Source organism: Melozone crissalis, unplaced genomic scaffold, assembly GCF_028551555.1.
Source record: "Melozone crissalis strain CALT ecotype California unplaced genomic scaffold, PUWL_Pcris_2 ptg000029l_1, whole genome shotgun sequence".
Classification (NCBI taxonomy): domain Eukaryota; kingdom Metazoa; phylum Chordata; class Aves; order Passeriformes; family Passerellidae; genus Melozone; species Melozone crissalis.
This window is the reverse complement of record NW_026535807.1, coordinates 5,594,270-5,618,224: the sequence shown is the minus strand read 5'-3', so window position 1 is coordinate 5,618,224 and position 23,955 is coordinate 5,594,270. Positions and strand designations below refer to the sequence as shown.

Here is a 23,955-nt window from a genome sequence, read left to right as displayed (position 1 = left end):
CAGCCAGACCAGTCTGTACCCTGGCTAATCAGCAGGTTTAGTCCTGGAGGCACAGCAGGGTTTAGAAATGTGCAGATGTAGCAGGGATGGATCCTCCAGGCTGGGTGCTTTCCTGATTCCTAGTGTGGCTGCCTTGGATTTCCTGTGGGAATTGTGTGTCCTGTGCTTGCCTGGCATGTGAGCTGGGGCAAATGAATAAATAAGAATTCTGATTTTCAATTCCAATGTGGACTTCAGTGTTTGGTCTTAAACTTGTGTAGCAGACCAAAATAATTAAGTTTAAATATGGATGGATGTTACAGCAGGATAATACAGATATCTCTATATGAATTTCTACTTTTATTTAAATATCAGTTTATCAAAACACTCTAGGGATGTGCAGTAGTCAAGGCAGTGGTTTTTGGTGTAGTTTTTAAAACCTCAGAATTGAAACCTTGGACAGCCTTCCCCTTGCCACCCAACAGCAAAAAGTGAATGCTCTGCCAGGTCTCAGTATAATATAAACCATTTCATCTTAACTATTTTTATTTAGAAAGCTCTTCTTTATTCTGCTAGGTTAAGGAGCAGGCATGTTGTCTCAGCAGAGTTAAATCCCACAGCTTATTACCATGAAATACATAAGCTCAGAGGATATGAAAGTGTTCCATCCAAGAGGATATGAAAGTGGCTGCCCAGGGAGAGTTCAAGGCCTCCTGCATGTGGAACACAGTTCCAGGCTTTAAAGCTGTGCTGTGTCAGGACTTTCAAAAAGGCACTTTTCCAAATGGCCTTTTAAACTGGAATTATCTCCCATAGATGATTAAGACAGACCTGGAGTGGAGAAATGAAAACACTGAGAAGATTTCAGTTTGGAAGGGCTCCTGTGCTTCAGAGGTGCAGTGGCAGGGGAAGTGCAGCCAGGCACACTGTGACAAGCCCAGGGACCCAAGAGCAGCTTCGTCACAAAATTGAGCCCAAACTGGGTGGCAACTCTGCATCCCCCCAGCTGGCATCACCACAGCTCAAATGTTGCTGGAATCTCCCTGGGTGAGGCTAAAGCTGAGTGACTGCAGTTGGACACAGCCTTACCTGGGAAAAGAATGAGTGAGCAAAACCTGTGTGGCTAATTTGTGGGTGCTGGGGGTCAAATGATGGAAAAGCCCATTATCCATCTTGCTGCTTTAGATTTCAGAATCAGTCATCTTCCTTTTTGTACATTCTAATGCAGTATTTGCAAATAATTTCTAGGAATCCAGCCATTGTCTGACTTCCAGTTATCTTATTCATTCTGGACCTCAGCTCAGTGTCCCTTCATTCAATAAAGATACTGATCACAGGGAGAAAGTAAAAATTGCCAATAAACAGAAATATGTAAACTGAAGTTTTACAGTCAAATACTCCAAATTGAATATAATCATAGTCTATAGAATATAAATTATGCAGTTGAATTTGGATGGGGCAAGTAAACAAGGAAAGCAATTGAGGTATCTATAACACCCATTATTTCATTATTTAAAAAAATAAATTAATTCCTTGTATTAAAACTATTCTCTTATAGAAGTTGACAAATGGGGCTTTCCTCTATTATCAAAATGGCCACACTATCCATGATCTTCTCCAGGATGTTAAGATTGTTTCTGCTTGTTACCTTTCTGCAATCTGAGTAACACCACACTGCCCCATCTTTTCAGATAGTACTGACTCAAAATAGCCATTAAAAGTTAGAGGTCTGAGATGTTTGTTTTTAAGCTACAGGACTTCTGAGATATAAAAAGAACTCTGGTGTATTAAGTTTCCAGTTTTCTTTAGGCTGAAAGGATGAAGGGGAATGCTACATTCCTTCCTATTGCAGCTCTGGGGATTCTATGTTTTATATTCAAATTCTTCAAAATACAAAAAAAAAAAAAGTTACTGAAGAGAGGAAGAACTAAAAAACACACCAGCTCTGAGTGATGACTTCAGAATAGTCCAGGGGTACAGGATGGTGTTGAGTAATTTCTGCTAAAATTCACTGGCTCTGGCTTCACTGGCTCCTACAACTGAGGAGGGAACCTAGTTTGCTCTTGCCTTTTTTGGCTTGTTCCAGGCAGAAATGGCACTTTATTTTTGCTGTCACCTTTCTCTATCCATGTCTGCTCTTCAGGAAGTGGCTGCACCTTTCCCACAGCTGAATCACATTCTGACCACAGTGAGATCAGTGCATTGAAGTCCCAGTTCTTTGCTGTCATTGTCAGGCCAGCAGTGACAGATTTCTGTGGAGGCTGCTCTGGGTTTGTCCATGCAAGCTGCAGTTTCAGTAACACACATGCAGGCAGAAGCAAAAATGGGTGGAGGAAAGAAGGGGCAGCAAGACATCATTACTCTTCTCTGTTCTCACCTCTTCCATCATTGCAAGGGTCTGTTTGATCTGGGCTATCTGGAAGTAGAGGGGACACAGCCTGAAGGGCTTGGAGATGAGATTGAACCAATTGTTCAAACCCTGGAGACAAGGACAGGAACACCTTCTCCTGCTCTGGATGGGGCATTATTTGATATGTGTGTGTAGTTTGTTTTACAGTGACCAGGAAGCCTGGGGGTTATGGGTCATGTTTGTGGCAAGATGGATTTTGGAGATTCCAGGTCTCATATGCAGTGTTTGTTCCAAAGAGCTGGGAGCTGGTTATTTTTTAAGTGGTGCTTTAAAAAAAAAACATTTTTAGGAATAAGAAATAAGCGCACAGATATGCATGAAAGACCAACAAAAATACTTTACTTGCAAAGAGGCTGGAGGTAATTCAGTCTTAGAGGATGCTCTGGTAATGCCACATTTTCTGCTGGCACCTGCTGCTCACCTCTAACACAGCCATGAGAAGCTTGAGGGTCCTGGTGTCTTAAGGAAGGATCACCATAAAACTGATGATTAGAGACTTGACAAGCTGAAACAGGGCTGTGTCCTTTCAGATGGCTTTGGGTTATACCTGCTGAAAAATGAGGTTTTCAGGGGGACCAAACTCACTGAATCTCTTCTTCCCGTTCCCTGTGTTGCACAGAGCAGTGAGGTCCAGCTGAGAACAGAGTTCTTGTCTCGGTGCAGGTACCCCAGCCTTCTCTCTGAGGCTCCTGGTAATCACACACTACTCCTGCCAAACTTTATTTTGATAGTGGAAGAATGGCTATTTTGTACTCCAGGATACATCACTGTCACATCACCCACATGGCACCAGTCACCCCGGTCTGTAGCAGCTGCTGGGACTTGCTGAGCACAGCAGAGCCTGTCATTGTGAGATTAAGGAGGGATTAGCTCTGCGATTTCAGTCAGCCTTAAGAGAAAGGTTAAAGACTTTGGGAGAGGGCAGTACGTGTGTGTGTGTGTGTGTGTGTGTGTGTGCGCTAGCATGTGCCTTCCAAAACAACAGATGGTTTCAATAAAGTTGCTCCTGCTGCTAGGAAGTGGCACTTCTTGACATTAGCAGAGCCATATCTCATCAGGGTTCTTGTTTCTAGCAGGCTGGCTCAGCATGGCCGAGCCCACGTCTGGCATGGGGTAATCAGGGGGGCGCTCCCATCTCTGCCCCATTAATTGCCCCCTGCCAGGCCGCCCTCTCTGCTGATGGAACGCCCCCTGTGCTCCGTGGGGCGGGATCGATCGCCTTTGAAGGGCAGCTTTCCCTCATGATCTGCAATTCCCCCCACTTAAACTGCAGCCAGGAGTGTCTTTGTACGGATTCTGCAGGCAATGTGTGATTTCTTGGAACCGCCAAACAAAAACCTCTCTGCTCCAATCAATGGATCGATGTATTAAATTATTGTGCAGCTAAATTAATGTGCCCCTCGGTGACAGAACTGCAGAAAATGAGCAGTGTTTTATGCATTAAAGACAACCTAGTAAAAGATTGTTTTTCAAGGTTAGATTGTTCCACAGTGAATATCAAGATTTTTCCAATTAAAATATGAGGGGTTTTCGGAGCTGCATCAGCTCTATTGCTTCTCACAGTGTCACAGTGCAAATTAACAGGTACAAATAACTGAAAAACTGGAAATAGTAATTGAGACATATTTGGAAGTTAGCAAGTGATACTGTTTGTGGTTTTTTTTTTACTAGTTTGTATTTAAATTTTATAGGTAAACAATTTTGCTGGAAATCACTGTGGGGTTATTCTGGTGGGATTTTTGTTTGCTTGTTTAAACTCAGGAGTCATGAAAAATGTCACCATTCATAATGTTGTCAGGAAAAGCTAAAGAGCTTCTGCAGCCCTTGGTTCTCTCTTTGCAGGCTATATGTGGGGATAGGCTGTGCCTTCCTTTCATGATGCCCTCTTTTCAGTGAAAAAAAACCAGAAAAAAGGGCAAAGAAAACAAAGTAAAACAGGATGCAGCGACTTCTTCCTACAACTTTAAAGTAAACACGATATCCAAAACGAAAATGGGAATATTCATGTGGATTGAAATTTGTTCCCTTTTAAAGCTGCAACCCTGCTTCACCTTTTCTTTGAATTTTGGTCCAGTTGCATTTCTTATCTTCATTTTACTGACAGCAGAAAACATGGGGAGTTTCCTACACACCAAATACTGTGTGGCAAGAGCTGCCTCTTCCAAAAGTGCCCTGTGCACCCTCCCTTGTGCACAGGAGCTCTGGGGCAGGTCCCTCCCAGGTGACCCAAACCAACCATTTCAGAGATATGATGTTCTCTCTGCCCCTATGCTGAAGGCAACCAGATGAACCAGTTTGCTAATTAACTCGTTCTGCAGGTGCAATGACAAAGGAAAACCTTTTCAATAACTTCAATGTTTACCCAAACTCATTTTATGGGTATCTTCTAAGTTCTCAAATATCTGAGTTTGTATTTTGTCCACTTTCTCCTGAAACTTTTTCCTTTCCCTCTTTTCTCTCTTGAGCTCATGACAAAGACATTTTTATTCTGAAGGCAAGAACCCCGGAACTCACAGTGCCAATTGTGAGTTTACAAGGAGTCCAATCTCTCTAATCACTTCTAAAAGACAGACAGACTGTTTTTTCCTTATCAGTTGACATAATTTCATTTTTATTTTGAACCTTTGGAATATCAAATGGGAAAATTTCGCCACCAAGTGTATGTTTCCAAGCTCTATCTCCAGAAATGATAAATTAGGTGTGAAATTAAAGCACAAGTGAAAGCATCCTGGTCCCTCAATAACAAGGGCTTTGAATCCTTGCAAAATCCTAAAATAGGTTTCAGTGCATTGCTGCCAGAAGAACTAAAAAAATGTAAAAGTACCAAAAATTATTAAAATATATATCAAAAACTATTATAAGATAAAAGGATTTACATGAATATGTCTATTCACAGCTCCCCATTGTCTCCTGGAAAGCCAGAATTTATGAAATCAAATTATTTGATCAACAACATGAAGAAATTTGTAGCAGCATCAAGCTAAGAACTCAATTTTCCACTTCTACACTCAAATATGGGCCTGCATCACTCCACAGACAAAACAACAACAGGAGAAATAAAATGATGCAGAAGAAGAGAGATGGAATTCTTTAAGAATCATGTGATTTCTGAAAGAACAGGCTCAAATATTTGTGTGCAATGCAAATGCCATTTATATGAAGCTTTAACATGGTATGTGACTGTCATGGATTTCAGAGCAGCTTGCACAGGCAGCACATCCCATTCTGCCCTTCAGAGTTCCAGGGAATAGGATGCAGAACTGGGTGAAAAACTGGGTGAAAACCTCCAGACTTCCATGGTGCTGCATCCCAGGAGAGCTGATGGAGGTTTCCAGGGAGGGGAGAGGGTGATGGAGTTATTCCACTTGAGAAAGGCTTCAGCCTCAGCAAAAGTGCTGCTATTGATACCTCTTAAAGCACATCTAAACCTGTTTGTATGGCAATTTGCTTGCTTCACCAGAAACCATACAAAGGTAAGCTATTTCAAGTGCTCCAAAGCGCCAGTTCAGTGTGGGATTTGTATTAAAAACCATTCTACATTTGGCTTCTGCATTTTAACACTAATCCAGCCCGGCCCACACACCCACACCGAAGGAAATGAACTGTATCAGGCAATGTCATTTGCTAAAGGGTGAGAGCAGAGGAATTCTCCATCCCCTCGTTTCACATTTCTAGGGACAATTTCACAGGCCATGCCGTTGCTGAATGGGGAAATTGGAAAACTGCAGAATCGATTTGCAGACGTGAAGTTCTATTTTCTTGTACACCTCCTTCATCAGAGTCTCCATCACTCCTGCCTCGTGCAGCATTATCATCGGAGCAGCCTGGACACCACTGATAATTGCTGACTGAGGGGAAGGCTGTGCCTTGCAAGCAAAGGTAAAACTAGTGGGGTGGCACTGCCTTTAAATTCACCTGCTTTGGAGAAGTGGTCAGGTTACTAATTTCTGGGAGTTAACGGGAAATGAATTTAAAAATATTATCCAAATTGGTTTTGTTTGCTTTTTTTCCCAAACAAAACTTCCCAGCTAAAAGCTGTGAAGCTGTATTAAATCTATTTTGCATAAAACCAGGAAAAAGAGACATGATTTTGCAATGCTTCCATTATTTAATTATTGTGTTTCACAAATGAAAAAAACCTCAAAACCTCTTCCACAGCAAACACCTGATAATGACACCATCCCCAAAAATAAGACCAGTGGCTAATTGCTTTAGAAAACTGGAAAACTTGGTGATTGTCATCCATCTGACCTCTGGGATGGAGAGAGAAATGTGATATTAAGGGTCAAGGACAACAAAATGGTCACTTGTGTCTGCAGCCATTCAGCAGCTCTATAGGACAGGTAGGGCTGATCGGGCTGCCCACAGCGTGCTGGGGTTACCAACCCTGGAAAAATTCAGAATTCCTGTGTAATAAGCTTTCAGACCAAGTAGGAGATTATTGGTTTATGTTAAAGGTGAATTCAGCCTTGCACAGCTGTGGGTCTCTCATCCTGCCCCTCAGCACTGCCTTGCAGCACCAGGACGCTGGCAGACATTGCTGTGCCCCTCTCTGCCGGCGGCGCCAGCTCCGCCGAGCACCTCCGGGGGACACCTGCAAGGCTTGCCACAGGAGAACGGCAGGGATTGGGGGTGGAGGGGGTAATCTACCCCTCTGGAGAGGCCATTTCTGCCGGGTGTCCCTGGTGGGGAGGGAACAAGCTCCAAACCCCGGGACAACGCGCCGCCGCTGCCCACGGGCTCTGCCCCGGGGCCCAAAATGGCGGCTGGGCCCCGGCGCCGCCTCCTCGTTGCTACGCGACCGGCAGGGCCCGCCTCCCCCTCAGAACTACAACTCCCAGGCATCCCGCTCCGCAGGGACTACAACTCCCGGCAGGCCCCGCGCGCCAAGGGCTGCCGGCCCGCACTACATATCCCGGCAGGCAGCGGGGGCCGTGACCAATCGGTGTTGCCGGTGCTGCGGGGTGCGCGGCCGGCGCTGAGCGGGGGAAGCGGCGCGGTGACATTTCCTGCCGGGCCGCCCCCGGAGCCGCTGCCCGAGCGGGGCCCAGGATGGCAGCGCTGGGAGGTCGGTGCGGGGCCACGGGGGAGCGCCCGGGGCGAGAGGGGGGTCCTGGTGAAGGGTACCGGGACCTGAGGGGTGTCTGGGGGGCAGCGCCCTGTGAGGGGGTTCGGCCTGCGCTGGGGCAGCGCCCTGTGAGGGGCTCGGGGTGCCCGGGCTGTGAGGGCGCCCTGCGAGGGCAGCGGGGCTGGGCTGTGGGAGTGATGGCGTGAGGGGAGCGGGGCTGTGCGGGAGAGGGGCTGTGCTGGGTGAGGCTGTCCCGTGAGGGTGAGGGAGGGACCCCCCTGCTGTGTGAGGGGAGAGGGAGAGGGGTTGATGAAAGGCTTCCTTGAAAATGGGTGTGCTCTCTCTCCTCCTTGCCCCTTTGTGTTGCCTAAATTTTGTTGGAAGCACTCTGTTGCAGTCAGCAGCTTTACCTGATTTGCAGCTCTGGCCACCTAATGTTTTTCTTTTGAGCTCTCCTTTGTTGTTTTTGTTGTGTAAAAATGTTGGTGCTATTACGAAACAGATTTTTGTGCTCGAGCTATTGCTCAATTTTCACTTTGGGATTTACTTCATTAGGCTTATCACATGTTATTTAGTAGCATATGCTCAGCTAAATATGTTTCCACGGTGATATATGAGCTCCTTCACACCTGAGAAATTTCAAATTAAAATTCTATTTTATTTGCAGAGAAAACATGTAAGTGTATCTACAAATTTATGGAAGTTTAAGTTTAGATTTATTGTAGGGCTGTTTCTTCATGAGCTCCAACCATTCCTTGTGTGAGGCAGGAGCCAGTTCCTGTTTCAATGTGAAGTTAAATATTTACATACAGGCTTGTGTAATGATGGGGTGGTTTGGGGACTTATTTCATTCCTCTGTGTCCCTTTTTGTTTTACAGGTCAATAAGTGTTATGTTTTTTGACTTGATTTCCCCTTCCCCAGTTGTATGAAGTATTTGTATTTTTTTCCTTAATGGAGATAAACTTTATAGGGGTATAAACTTTATAGTTGAATGGTAACTGACACTGTGAAATGGAAAAAAAAGTATTGAGGTCACTTTATGTATTTACTCACCCTTGTCAATGTTTGGCTTGCTGTTGAAGGATGATGATGCTGAGGAAGTATGGAATATCAGTTTGTGCTAATTCTTGGTCAGGCATGGGGTTTTTGACTCGTGTATGAATTTTTTTGGAGGCTTTTTTTTTTTTATTGGTTGTTGTCTGTAAAAGTTTCAATTTTGCTTTGTAGAACCAAGTCAGTTTTCACAAACACTGAACGGAGTCCCTCCCTCAAACCAAGTCAGCAGTGGAATGGACCCCTTCCATGCCTGTAGTATTCTCCAACAGCTGAAGACCATGTATGATGAAGGACAGCTGACAGACATTGTGGTGGAAGTGGATCATGGGAAAACATTCTCCTGTCATAGGAATGTTCTTGCTGCAATCAGTCCTTATTTCAGGTACAGCCATCCCTTGTTCTAGTGGGGATCAAAGCAGACAGACTATTAGTATAGGTATGATTTTTTTAAGATTTTCATTTAATGAAAATGAGTTCTGTGTATTTATAGATAATATAGTGCACCTAGCAAGTAAAGATTACTGTTCTCTTAAGGTCAATGAATTAACAGTGTCTGTTTCTCAAAGGAAAGTCTCATTGGAGACAATGTCACACAATTTTAAGCCAAGCAAAACTGCCCCTAGTACTGAGAGTATCAGAGATACAGTAAGAACATATTGAAACTATTTGTTTCTTCTCAAGTTACATATTTTAGCATGCTGAAGTATGCATGTTAAATAACTTGTTGAAGGTTGAATGCAAAGACTTGGATATGTCAAGACCTTTGCTGGTAAACTCAGTGAATTTTAACAAGGGGTTAGTGAGATAATTGTGATAAGTTAGTGATAAGCAAGAAGTTCCATTTTTCTTCCAGTGAGTGTAGAAATGATCTTACATTGAGGTACCCCAACAGGAGAGTGTAACACCTGTGATAAATGTTGTGCTGACAGAGGGGCAAACGCATTGGGGCTGGCTGTACAATATGTTTAATTTTATGCCTGTAGCCAAAGGTAACTGCAGCCAGGCTGGTGAAGGTAACTGCAGCCAGGCTGGTGAAGGTAACTGCAGCCAAGGTGCTGGGTGTTTGTGCCTTGCAGATCGATGTTCACGAGCGGCCTTACCGAGAGCACGCAGAAGGAAGTTCGGATCGTTGGCGTCGAGGCAGAGTCGATGCATTTAGTGTTGAACTATGCATATACCTCCAGAGTAGTGCTGACAGAGGCCAACGTTCAAGCTTTGTTCACTGCAGCCAGTATCTTCCAGATCCCTTCCATCCAAGACCAGTGTGCTAAATACATGATCAGTCACTTGGACCCACAGAACTCCATCGGGGTGTTCATCTTTGCTGATCACTATGGTCATCAGGAACTCAAGGACAGGTCGCAAGACTACATTCGCAAGAAGTTCCTGAGTGTCACCAAAGAGCAAGAGTTTCTTCAGTTGAGAAAAGACCAACTGATAAGTATCCTCAACAGTGATGATTTAAATGTAGATAAGGAAGAACACGTTTATGAGAGCATTATAAGGTGGTTTGAGCACGAACAAAATAAGAGAGAAGCGCACCTTCCAGAAATATTTGCCAAATGCATCCGTATGCCTCTGTTGGACGAGACCTTTTTAGAGAAAATCCCTCCCGCGTTTGCACAGGCGATGGCCAAAAGCTGTGTACAAAAGGGACAGCCCAGTGCCAATGGCTACACGCAGCGGCTCGGGATGACCGCGTCCGAAATGATCATCTGCTTCGATGCTGCCCACAAACACTCAGGAAAGAAGCAAACAGTGCCTTGTTTAGATTCGGTCACAGGGAGAGTGTTCAAACTATGCAAGCCACCCAATGACTTGAGGGAGGTGGGAATTCTGGTGTCTCCTGACAACGACATTTACATCGCGGGCGGGTACAGGCCCAGCAGCAGCGAGGTCTCCATCGACCACCGGGCCGAGAGTGACTTTTGGATGTACGATCACTCTGGCAATAGGTGGATTCCCAAGGCTCCCCTGCTGCGGGCCAGGATAGGCTGCAAGCTGGTTCACTGCTGTGGGAAGCTCTACGCCATCGGGGGCAGAGTGTATGAAGGAGATGGGAGGAACTCCCTCAAGTCTGTGGAGTGCTACGACAGCCGGGAGAACTGCTGGACGGCCGTGTGCCCCATGCCCGTGGCCATGGAGTTCCACAGCGCTGTGGAGTACAAGGATAACATCTATGTTTTACAGGGTAAGGTGGTGTGACTGCCTCTCTGGTGCTTTATTGGAAGTGGGGATTGTTCATTCTGACTGACTGTGTTTTCTTTAGCAATTTGGAAAAATCCCTTGGGAAGAGGGGGGGAACTAGGAAGAGGGAGGTTGGTGTTTGAATCCTCGTGCCCTGGGAATGTGTCACTAAGGTGTAGTGCTGAGTTATTGCAAAGATGGCATTTTTGGTGGTATTCTGTGTTTAAATTAACTCTGAAAATTCTTCATTAAATCTTTACCTGGATGAAATGCACCAACATTGAAGAAAAAATACTGACCTATAAAAAAGCACTTTGCATTTTACTTAGCTAAAGCTGAGAAAATTCCTGGTGTCTTATTCTTAGTGACTTGTAAAAGTTGATTAATGACTTCTAAGCCTTCATGTCCTGTCCTACCCCACTTTCTGAAGTCATGTTAGAAACTGGAAGGAGATAAAGCACCTCTCTTAGCTAACTCTGTTCCTTTGGTCAGTAATTACAGTACTGCCTTTACACTCAGTGCACACTGAAAAGTGCTGAGGCTGCTCTGAGGCTGTGGTAAGAGACCCACAAAGTGGGAAAGAAGGAAGGAGGGGGAGGTGTCCCAGTTTTGCTTTGCTGAGGGCCACCTCTGTAAACACCTGCAAGAGCTGGGGTCTCAGATGCACACCAGCTCCTTCTTGGGTCACTTCCATACAAAGCTGGATCACAGAGAAAAACAGAGAATACTGTAAAATCTTTATTATTTACCTGAAGAAGTTAACATTATTTCTTGACTTTGCATTCATGATCTTCCATGTGACTTGCAGTTTTCTTCTTCCATTGTTTCTGTATCATGTTCTACTCTTGTTGGTTGTGGCCTTAATTAGTTCTGTTGTGCTGAAAAGTTCTTTAAATCTCTGTTGGGTCAGGTGTCTGCTTTAGGTGTTTAGAAAGGAATGCTGAAGAATACTGAACTTAGTATTTGTTCTTTTAGTGTTTCTTAGAACTGATAAAAGGTGGATGATATTATATCCTATAGAACAAGAGTGCACCTTGTTCACAAGTTTTAGCTGCTCTGATTCTGTGCTTCAGTGCTTTAAGTGACAACTGACTGCTCACACAAATAAGCTGCTTCCTGTGCTAACCAGCAAATTCTAAAGAGTGGTGTTATGGGTGGCTAGAAAAAACTACATTGAGCTGTGCTGTAGTACAAAGAGGTCAGCTTTTAGTAATTTTTCTAGGGAAAACTCCTGTGTTAGAAATAGTCAATACGAATCAATGAGAGTGTGAAAATGCCTATGGAATGCTGGGGTCAGTCACAGGAGATTGCACTGTGGAACAAAACTAGATAATCAAAATTAGTGTTATCTGTAAGACTTAAACTCTGTTCCACCAATTTTACTGTCTCACTTCTGCATTCTTTGTTATTCTGGAGGTGTTTGGTCACACAACAGCTTGGTTAAAATTCTTGAGATAGCCATGTGAAATCATGTATGATTAATTCTGCTGCTATTGCCTTTCTCCCACTGGACTTTACAAAAGTCAAGGAAGTCTTTATCCATGTTCTTTTCATTAAATATACAGAGCATGAGTTTTTGGTCACCTGAACTTCCTTTATCTGCAGTCTGTAGCTGCTGCTCTGTGCACTGAGCAGCAGAAGTGTTTTATAACCTAACCACAAACCATGAATCAGTAGCTTCATGCAGGTTCTCACCTGGCCTCCATTTCAGCACATCAGCCTGAATGTGTAACCCAGCCACCTGATACAGTAGCTCCAAAATCTGAGTGCAGAATAAGACAGAATTCAGGGTTTGAAAGCTGCTAAACCTGAGCAAATCATTGTGAGACTCCCCATCTGCAGATGACACATTGTGAAGATGTTACAGGGTGAAACAAATGTACTTCAGATATTTCAAGACTGGAATCTTGAAAGGTTTTTTCTCAAATTAAAAAGCATGGTTTAGAAATGATACAGGATACGTAGAAACTGTGCAAAATGTGTTTCTTTCTAGGATACCTGGAAACTGTGTAAAAGGTGTTTCTTTTTAGGATACCTAGGAATTGTGTAAAATGTGGTTCTTTCTAGGATACCTGGAAACTGTGTAAAAGGTGTTTCTTTCTAGGATACCTAGACACTGCGTAAACTGTAATATCTGTTTGCACATATTTCTGTGTAAAATATGTTTCAAAGTCTCTCTGCTTCAGCTGAATCAGAAATTCAAAGTAGGTTTTAGTGATGCTATTAATCTTTTTGTAAGGCATTAAAAGGAGAGCAGCTGATGGTGCTGGGGTGTTGGTTTTGGGATCCAAGCTTTACAAAACTGAGAGTGTTCTGTCTGTGGAAGGACATACCTGAGAGCTCAATTACCGCAGAACTGTTGTCTGGAAACAAAGCATGAGCTATGTTTTATTTTCCCTCTCTCTCCAGGGGAGTTCTTCCTTTGCTATGACCCTCAGAAGGATTACTGGGGATTCCTGACCCCAATGACTGTGCCTAGAATCCAAGGCTTGGCCACAGTGTACAACGACTCCATCTATTACATCGCGGGCACCTGCGGGAACCACCAGCGCATGTTCACCGTCGAGGCCTACGACATCGAGCAGAACAAGTGGACTCGAAAGAAAGACTTCCCCTGTGACCAGTCCATCAATCCCTACATCAAACTGGTTCTCCTCAAAAACAAACTCCATCTCTTTGTCAGAGCTACTCAAGTCACTGTTGAAGAGCACGTTTTCAGAACCAGCAGGAAGAATTCACTCTACCAGTACGATGAGGTCACTGACCAGTGGCAGAAAGTCTACGAGACTCCAGACAGGCTCTGGGATTTAGGCCGGCATTTTGAATGTGTTGTTGCTAAATTGTATCCGCAGTGTCTTCAGAAAGTTATTTAAATTCTTTTTTTTTTTTTTGGGTTTTTTTTTTTTTTCAGTAACAGGCCTTAGTGATTTCAGTGGTAATTTGATGCTAGAGAAAACATGTCTTAAAAGAAAACAAAGAAATTCTGTCAGTATTTATTGTAAGATGAAACAGACAGTTTTTTGTATATGGGGATGGGTGCTCTTTAAAGGTTGCAGTCCGGGGAGGGACTTGTTGGTTCAGTTTCATATTCACTGGTATTTTCCTGGGAAATGAGAAGGAGGTTACAAAGTGCAATTATCAGCATTTTTTTTCTGGTATACACTTAATCATGTCATACTAAAGGTTTTTTTTGTGGTAAAAGCAAATTAAGTGGAAGAGCCAGGATAACTATGCACTACAGTGAAAGAAAATCTAGCATTAATAGTTAAGGATGTCCAAGATGTGTTGAAGTGACTTTTCTTCTTTTTCTCTTTTTTTTTAATACGGGTAAAATTTGAGGCAATATCACTAAGTTTTGTTGCTTTTTTTTTTTTTTTTAATTTAGATTGAAAGTACATAGAAAGGAATGGTAGATCCTGATTCATAATGATCTCTTCTTTTTGTACTGTTTTTTGAAGTCTGCTAAGATGTTTGTGATGTTGTTTGTGCACTGCAATTTGGGAGAAAAACTCAAGTCAGAATTGGATTGTGGAGTACCTTGCCCCGGATGGAGGCCTGTTCATATTGTTGTACCAGTTCCTGTCTGTGGATTTTTGTTGAGATTGAGCTTAATGATAGCGGGGAAAATACCCCCAAACCTGTTTTTTGCCACATAGGTGTAGTGCTGTAAAAACTTTTTTTTTTTTTTTTAACACTGATTAAAGCTTTTTTTTCACCCCGTAAAGGGCTTTAACCCAAAAGTTGATGGTGCTAGTACATTTTTAATACTTGTTTGTCTGAACTGGGCCAGCCTTCTGCTACTGTTTAAGACAGCCTGTTATTTTCCATGGAGTGTGTGTCTGTCTTCAGGCCCTGTCCTGTCATCAGATTCTTTTCTAACATAACATTTTTACTGCAGTGGTGTTCTTGCACAGAATGGTGACAGGATATGGCCTTAATAATACTGATTCTCTTTCATTTTGCTCTTTGTGTGGAGTGTTCATTCTGTCTCCACTACAGTACAGTGCTATGTGCAGAGTTGGCATGTGCTCTGGTGATTTGGAAAAGTGTGGTTTAACTTTGCGAGTTGTTTTTCTTTTCTCTTTGCAGTCAAGCCCCCAACTCTCTTCTCTTTCCTTCTGATCTATAATGTGAAAAGTTGCACTACTGAGCTGTCAGCATTATCCAGTGTATTAAAGCAAAATTGACAATAAGCATCCATGGCTTAAATGATCTTAGGGGAAATACAGAGTAAGGAATATATTGCAACACTTGTCTTTATGTATTTAACATTTAACTTATTTTTAAAAAGTAAATAACTTCGACCTTCAGCCTCTACTTCAGTAGTAAAAATTGGATTTAAAAGGGAAAAGAGGGCTCCTAAAACTTGCATCAGCTGTAATTTACCAGGTTTCTTACAGCTCTACTTTTTGCAGAGCTTTAAGTTATCTTACTCTTTGCTGTTTTTCCTGTTGACCTGAGTAAACCAGTTAACTGGACATGGCACTGGCCATCACTGCCTGAAAGTGCTTACCATTATCTGGCTTAGCAGCTGATATTTCAGTCAGCCAAATATTTAGCTCATTGTTTATCCCCCTGGCATGGCTGAGGATTTGGATAATGTTTGTTTACTACGTGGTCTTCCTGTTCCCAAATGGAATCTTCCTAACACATGAAAATACTCGCCTGGTTCTATTTATTAATTCTTGCACAAAATGTTTGAGAGGCAAAAACAAACAAAAAACTGTGAAATGAAAGGCAAAATAAAAATGCCTCTTTGCATTACATACCTCATCTTCCAGAGACTCACCAAACTCTTCTTCCAATGCGAGCACCTGCATTTTGGTTTTTTTCCTGAATTTGGCAATTCTTGCTAAGACTGCATTTTCCAACAGTGTTGAGGTGTATTGTTTCTTTGTTTAGTTTTCTTCCTCTGGGTAGTTTTATCTATATGCATAGCCAGGAATAAGGGGTTTTCTGAAAAGTACATCTAATTTAATGTTTAACTAATGATCCTTAGTCCTTGGCTAGCTCTCTTTGCGCTGTTGTAGGCTCTAGCTGCAAGCTTTCTGAAGCACCCTCCCTAACAGTGTTGCATTTGTGTGGAAAACCATTTTTTTTTTTGCAAAGTGTTATGTAACTTTTTCCTTGTTTCTTTGTTTGTGTTTCTTTTTTTTTTTTTTTTTTTTTTTTTAGCTTGGTTGACTATTTACAAGATTTCTTGCTGCTTTTTGACAATCTATATTTATTTAGTAGAACAAATTTCAATATATTACTTGAAACTATGAAATAGAATTGAGTTAGCAGTTGACTGGTCATGTGATGTATAGAAGTACAATATGCTGTGGTTAATTCTGCAGTAGGTTTGTTAATTTTGTTTATCTGCACTAAAGTACGAAGATCTCCATTCTGTTTAACCATTCAAACTGAGGGTGTGATCCAAGTCTGTCGTGTGTTTGAAAGCTAAATCCTGGAAATTGCTGTGGGAGTAGAATATACTAAATCTTTTGCATGAGGAGTTTGTTGAGACAGTAATGTAGCTGTGACATTTTGCCAATTCTTAAATGCTTCTACGTTATGCTGAAAGTCAGATTCCTGGTAAAGTTTTGCTTTAGAGTCAGGCTTAAGTAAACTTGCACAGCACAAAAAAAAATAATTGCACCAAAGGTACTGATAATATTGAACAGTGATCTGTACATTTTGCTCATTTGGAATTTGTTTTTTTTTTGCATTTGTTTATTTCCCTTTATGAAATGAATTTCTAGTGTTGTAAGAACTTAGGTGAGTGTAAATCTCTTCCAAAATTATTAGTTACTTTAGAAGGAAACATTTTGTAATTTCCACTTGCTTCCATCAATGAAATTTAGAATAACTCAGAGCAGTTTTGGTGCACCAGACATGCAGTGTGTGTATGTTCTACAAGAGATCCAAGAGCTCCCTGTTTGCGAGGCTGTTGAGAAGTGACATCCAACATTCAGTGCTCAGGTATGTTAGTAAGAAGTACTGTAGTCCTATGAGGGCAAATGTGTGGATTTTTAAACATTTTGCCATAATTGCACAATTTTGCATTTTTACTTAATGTCATGTTATGTTTCTTAAAATAAACCTATTGTTGAAATACAGTGGAGTTTAACTGTTTTTGTGGCAAATCTGTGTGCATTTTAGTAAATTTCTGAAAATTAATCTGATGTACTTTTGATGTTTGTTCAGTTCTTCTATTTCTGGAGTTGTGCCTCACCTGTGTGTAATGTCATTTTTTTTTTTTTTAATGTGGAAGGTGCTTTGTTCTTTTGTCTCATTCCTTGTGGCTGTTCAGGTGTAACTTCTGGTTTGTTTACATACAGGCATCGTGGTCTTTGCCTTCCCTTTCTCCATGCCTTTGGCTGCAGTTGGCATTCCAGCAGGAGTGTCAAGTGGGGCTTTCCAGCCTGAGAACACTGTATTGGGAAACCCCAACCCCTTTGCACTGAATTTCCCAGCACCCTTGCTGCAGAGCTGAGAACTGGAGGCCCCTGGCTATCAAAGCAAAGCAAAACTGCTGCAGTGATGGTTGCAGCAGAACTGCTTGTACATGGTACTGGTTGGCTGAGCGCCTTTGTTCCCTTCCAGAGGCTCTCATGACCAGAGGAGATGCCAAGTCATGGCAGCCTGGGAAAACACCGTGGGATTCTCTTGCTGGGGACATTGTGCTGATTCTCTAGTGCTGCCATTGTCAGGTTCTGCAGGCACTGTCTCTGTGCATCAGGGGCTCTGATCCTGCTCTGACTGCAGGGCTGTGATGGCTCCTGTGCCTGGGATGGTGCTCTGGAGGCTGCACTCTGGGAAAGCCAGGCCAGGGAGGCACTGTGGATCTGGGGGCAGCACTTGGGATGTTTCAAAGTGTGTCTTGAGGTGGGTGATGAGTGAGTCAAGACTTAGGGCTCTGCTCAGGGCAGTCTGGTCAGTCTGACCTGCTGTGGGTGTTTGAGCACAAGAGCGTGAGGTTTTCTCCATGCAGCCTCTTCAGGGATCTTGGAGCAATCCCATAGGAACAGGCCCTGCAGGGAACAGGAGTCCAAGAGAGCTGGTTGATATTAAAGGATCACTTCCTTCAGGGTCTAAAGTGATGCAAGCTGGTGAACAGGAAATTGGGTAAAAGGGGCAAGACACTTGTGTGAGGGAAAAAGGAATTCAGTTCCTGCATAAGCAGGAAATACACTGGAGATGGGAGCAGGATCAGAACAAGAGAGGGACAGGAGTGTTTCAACCATGCTCTTTGATTCCCTAATTTCTCTTCTGCTGTCATGGCAAAGAGCAGATACCTGGGTTGTCCCCCAGTGCCCCAAGTTCCTGTGGAGCTCTTGTGAAATCCTTTCAGTGCTACAATGCCAATGCTGTAACAGAGGAGGATGACTTGGCAGGGTCAGGTTAACCTGCTCAGGTGCAAAGAGGGTGAGCAGCTAACTGAGGGGGCTGGGGAGACACAGGCTTGCAAGTGATTATACTCTTCTAAGGGTCAATAAGGATTTTCCTTCTTTGGATACTAAAGTAAATTCCAGTGTATTTTTTTGAAGAGAGAAGTAGCTGAGCCCTTGAGAGGTTCTTCCTGTGTGCAGGTTGGGGATGGAATTATCTGCTGGGCATTTTTTTTCTTTCAGAGACTTCCTTTTAGAAGCGAGTTATTTTAGAAGCTTCTGCTGAAGGACAGAAACACACAAACCCCTGCACACCCCCTAAAGCAAAACAGCATTAATTAAATGAATTTATCCACTGTGTTTGTGCCCCAGAGCTGTGCAGTGCATGCTGCATGCAGGGGAATATCTGCCAGCTTGGCACTCGTGTGCAGCCAAGAGGTGGGGAAATAACCATCCAGATGTTGATTTCTCCTTATCTCTCTGCACATGTTCTCCCCCCTGGGCCTCTCAAAGATGGAAGAGTGAGACCAGCAAAGCTGGAACCTCCCCCATTTCTTAATATCTCACTAAGGTCCCTGTGCCTCCCTGCTGGTTTTTGTGTTTTACACAAATAATGGTATAAATAGGTACTCTAAGAGGCAGGTATTTATTAACTTGTACAAAGATTATGTGATCAAGTTTAGGTGCAGCAAAACCAGCTGATTTCTAGCATCTCTCCAAGAGGAATTTCTGAAGTACAACAAAGGCATTTGTCAGCTTTCTCTTTCAGAAGGTGCTGGGGGAGGTCTCTTTGACCCTCTAAAAAATGCAATTTAAAGCAACCTCCATCTGAGGAGTTGGGAGGCAGTAAGCAGACAGTGAGAGTGATCAAGCACATGGACAGAATCCTGAATATTGTATTTCCTCATGGAAAAAGTGCTGGGTTTGACTTTTTGAAGGATTTTGCTGTATTCCTGCATGTCACAAGCTTTGACTGAAGAAGGCCTAGATCTTCCTGAAGAGGAACAAAAGGAAAATAGGTGAAGCATTATGCCCTACTCTTTGTAGTACCTGGATGATGGGGAGACCTTGCCATCATGGAGGGACCTCTGTGTAATTCATACAAGTGTGTCACAGCTTTCTCCTCTGCCCTCCCTCTCTCTGTGGCTGTGAGCCAGGGCACAGCCTGGTCCCAAAGGCACTCCAGGGTAACAGGGCTGGAGGTTGTGCCCAAATGACCTCAGGCTGCTGTCTTTTAACAGATCAGCTCCACAATTTACCATGCTATGTGCCTGTTTAGACCTTTAAGTGTCACTGAGTGCTAGCAATGAAAACATACCTGTAAAACATCAACCTAAATGGCACCAAATCTATCTGTTTTAAGGAATGCCCTCTGTCTCCTTAGGATGTGTACATGACCTCTGCTTTGCAGCCCTCACTGTCACACAACTTGTAAGGACTGTGAACTGTAGGCTCACTTTGTGCCAGCTTTTCATCCTTTTGTTTAATGATAAATATCTAATTTTTCATTATCTAAGAACTCAGTTCTAAACTCCATTAGATCAATTATTTTGAAGTCAGGATGTTGTGTGACACATCAGTTGCAGAAAAAGATTTGCAGGTAAATTCTGAATTACCTTAAACCCTTCCAGATTGATTCAGTTCCTGTTCCTTCAGTAACAGATTTCTTTATAGATTCTGAAAAGTTCAGGGGCAGGAATAATTGGTGAATATCAAATTAACAGTCTCCAACAGCCAATAAATTAAGTGCTGAAATTGTTTTTATTCTGAACATTTACATTTTAAGTAAAAGTTATGCCACATTTTATATCAAAGCTAGTGTATGGAGAGGAAGTGTTAAGAAGAGCAGTTGGATTAGTCTTTTAAGTTCAATTTTTCATATGTTTTGAAATAGTAGAGTTTCTGCTGCTTTTGTCCATCTCAGCCACAAGGGAGGTGTCCAAGATTTTCTGAAGTGATTTTGAAGAGCAGTCTCAATAGTGTGAGTTGCTATTGTGTCTGAAGTGCACTAGAAATGGTCACAGCCAGTAACTATCAGCAAAAACCTCTATAAATCACGCAGTTGCTGTTAACACAGAGATGGAAGGAGGGACAATATCTAACAAAGGCAAATCCATGTTTTGATTTGGTAAAGCACCAGTCTAAAATGGCTCAGTGTCAAGGGAACTGCTGGGTATCCACAAGCAAAACAGAAAGTACATCTTTGGAAGTGTAGAGTGAGTTAATTCTGAAAGTCTAGAGGAATTTCATCTCTTGCAATGCCATTCTATTTTACAGTAGCATTCTTCCAACACCACACCTTTAGGAATGAATGACTCCCATGAACTCCAAGTCTGGAGTGGTTGCATTCTCCTCCACAGGCAGCTCCTGGTGCCCTCCCAGAGGACCACATGCACCTCCAGCAACCTGCAACAAATCCCCACAGCACCCACAACTGCCTTCAAGGATTTACTCATTTCAGAAGACAGAAAAGGCACCAGGTATGCTTGTTAGATTTCTGGCTGTGAAACATTTTTAGAGAGAATAACTGGTAGGAGCCATGGCTGGTGAGGCAGAAAGAGCAGGACCACGAGATCGATCAGCCCAAGGAACGTGCAATTGGAATTTGTTCCTTGACTCTGAGCTAATGGTGAGTGCCTGGGGAGACAAGCGTGGAGTGCCTGTCAATACTCCCCAAGCTCCAGCAATTTGCCATCTGCAATGCCAGAGGTGACATCTCTGTGTTTAATAGCCCTCAATGAATTTCTCCCCAGAATTTATCTTGCTGTCTTTTGAGCCTTGGAGACTTTTTTTATCAAGCTGTTACAAGTGCCTGGTAGAAAAATCTTTTAAAATGGGAGATGTGTATTGTGTGTCCTGTGTTGTGAGAAGAACATCTGAGCTGGCTGGGAGAGCACCATTTGCAGCCTTTTGTGCTGATGCAAACTGGGAACTTGTGTGTGGGTTTGGACACTAATTGTGTCCTTGCAAGGAAGATATATCTGCTATGGAAGAGTGTAGACAACTCCATGTGGCTACAGGAAATACAGGCTACAGGAGATGCTGACTGGCAAAGTTAACTGGGATGTATCATTTTCCTATCTCCATTTACCTTTCTGATTAATTTTCTACTCAGATTGGCTGAAAACAGTTCCCTGGCCCACCTAAAATCAATATTTTTCCTATTTTTCTTTTGTGCTTCAGTAGCGTGTTGCAGCATTGGGATTATAAACACCGCAGGGGAATGTTTTAAATCCCCCAAATGGGGATTTGCAACATAAGTCTGGTGGAAACATTCCTGCTGAAACTGGGTTACATTAACCTTTACAAAGCATGGACATTGCTCATTTAATAGTCCTAGTCAACTGCTTGGTTACTGGTAAAAAATTCAGGAATTTTCTGTATCTGTTCCCCTCACTCCAGGGTGATATTTACCCCTGGATAAGGGTTGCTGTGTCTTGCCAACTCCTTCATTTATTGGGTGATCAAAACCAATCTTTTGGAGGATTTTGGGTGACCCAGAAGTCATGCAGGGAACTTTGGGCAGAGGGGTAAAACGCCCATAGCAGGATGGGCAAAGACCTCCATATGCAAATTTCCCTGGAGCAGAGTGGGAGCAGAGCCTGCAAAAATACATTTTAAAGAAAGAATAAGTTAATATGTACAAGGAAAACCGATATCTGACAAATAATTCATCAACATCCACAGGCAGCTGAGACATGCCAGCATTCCAAGCACAGCGGATGGAGAGTTTGCTGTGGAGGGCCACCCCCATTCAAGAGGAGTTAATGTGAGATACAGCAGCCTTTGGGTCCAACAGGTGGCAGAGGTTGTTCCAAGTGAGAGTAGAACCTTTGATCTCCTCTGGGGTGGGGGACAAGGTCAGCAGATGGCTTTAAAAGGCAGCAGGTTGCTCCCAGAGGAGCCAGGGACGGAGAGGGACGGCGTCCGAGCCGGAGAGGGAGCAGCCCAGTGGTCAGTGAGTGTTTGTGTGTGATGCTGTGCTGGGGTTGAGGGAATCTTGGCCCCATGGAGCCCTTGGATCAGCAGGTGAAGCTTCATTAGACTCAGGTTTGATTTTTCAAGGTGCTGTCATCTAGCAAGAAAACCCAGCCCCTACCAAGTAAAACGAGCGCTGTAGCAAATTGCACAGTCCAAGAATGGCCCCAGTTGATCTGGGTTACTGAATGAAGGTTGTGATTGTATTTGTTGGTGCAATAAATCAAGGAAAGAGGATGGTAAATGTCAACTGGATTGAGATGTAAGGGCCTTGATTGTGCAAGAGAGCTGGAATTCCTTTATTTCCAAGTTGTTGCTAGTGGCCTCAGAGAGATTCTTGAAGAGGGTTGAATGATAGCGGAGAAAAGATCCAGAATACCTGTCTAAAGAATAAGTCTAAATAAACTGTCAGAAATTAAGCAGGAAGCCTGGAGGGAGTGCTAAGTGTAGAAATAGAATATCCAGACTTTAACTTCACAAAAAGGAAATTGGGACAAAGTGAGAGAGCTGACCAGTAAATTTGTGCCAGACAGACAACTCTTTCTTCAAAATGAAAAAGTTGTGGTTAAGAGGTGTTAACAGAAGGGGTAATGCCTGTGGGAGAATGGTCCTGGGCCCTCCTTGGTGCTGATGTCTCACAAACCTCAGGGGATGTCAAAGGAGAAATGAGGGGAGACTGGGACTGTATCACATCACTGCCTGCTGATTGCTCAGGCTATTAAACCCTCTAAAAATAATCCCAAATTTCATAATCCCAAAATTGGATTCCCCTAAATCTTCCTCTAGAAGCCTTGTTTTAGAGTTGGAGAAGTAAGAGCCAGCTGGTGTGATTTTTATTTTTGACTGTACACTACATTTTCATTTAACTTTGGTTTCTCTCTTTGGTTTACTGTATTTATTTGCCTTGATATAGAAAAGCTTGACAATGATCTGATACCATGGTCTGATTTTATGCTAATGTCTTCTCAATATATTTCTCATTAAACAAAAAAATCAAATTAAATGCACAAATATATTCATCATGTAAGACTTCTAAAGGTGGTGTATGATTAGTCACAGTTTTAGAATTGGTGGTAATAAAAAATAGCCTTTTAAATCCCATTTATAATGTTCAGGTTTAACTTTTTTAAAGGACTACCAAAAAATTTGAAATTGAAGGGCCTGAGAATTTTGCATATCCTAAATTTGAATGGCAAACATAATGTTAAATAGGGAAACATGTCCTCACTCTAACCACCCCTTAATCAGTTTTATTTTGCCTAATTTCAGAAGCACTAGTATATGTCAATATTTTTAGGAGCTTGGTATTCTCCATAATATTTGAATGGCCTAAACTGGGTAGAATAACCATGAATGAAAGAAGCAGTGCAGTGAAATGCAATTTGATGAATAATAAGATCTCTTAAACATCAACAGACAGGCATTCCAACATCACCACTATTACTTTTTAACTTGGATTTTCCTTTTAAAATCTCACCCCACAGTAATGAAGTTGAGTTAATGTAGTTCTAAAAAGAAAATTATTTCCCTTTATGGAAAGGCTTAGATGATGGGCTATAACAAACTCTGCATCAGAATGTTCCATATACTGTAAGGGAAAAAAATGTTTCATGAATACCTATCAGACCACTTTATTACCTAATATCAGAGCAAGAGAAACTTTGCAAGTACAATCTCGCTGATCCTGAAATTAAAACATAGCATCCTTCACAGTGTAATGCAACATTTTCCTTATTATTTATAATTTCATTGTAAAAGACTTAGTTGGTCACCTCTTGATATAGCAAAGAAATCTCAGGAAACCCAACAACTTGCAATCCTGGATATTATCCAGATAGAAATTAGAGTGGATTTATTAAATATTAGCATTTTGGGCTAGCAATTTTTCCAGTTACAGTCAAGT

General features: G+C 42.6%; 1 protein-coding gene across 1 annotated transcript; it reads left to right on the top strand.

Annotated features, from left to right (window-relative positions):
- Positions 1-7,401: 7,401 nt before the first annotated feature.
- On the top strand, positions 7,402-16,780 carry KBTBD8 (kelch repeat and BTB domain containing 8). The gene is made up of 4 exons (XM_054280701.1): positions 7,402-7,457; positions 8,686-8,896; positions 9,591-10,705; positions 13,111-16,780. The coding sequence occupies exons 1-4, from the start codon at positions 7,442-7,444 to the stop codon at positions 13,572-13,574; spliced, it is 1,806 nt and encodes a 601-aa protein (XP_054136676.1). The 5' UTR covers positions 7,402-7,441; the 3' UTR covers positions 13,575-16,780.
- Positions 16,781-23,955: the final 7,175 nt, after the last annotated feature.

What these genes read in the sequence shown, in the direction of transcription:
- KBTBD8 (XM_054280701.1), top strand. An exon ending in GCAATCAGTCCTTATTTCAG is followed by an intron (nt 8,897 to 9,590) that starts GTACAGCCATCC and finishes TGTGCCTTGCAG; the next exon opens with ATCGATGTTCACGAGCGGCC. An exon ending in TAACATCTATGTTTTACAGG is followed by an intron (nt 10,706 to 13,110) that starts GTAAGGTGGTGT and finishes CTCTCTCTCCAG; the next exon opens with GGGAGTTCTTCCTTTGCTAT.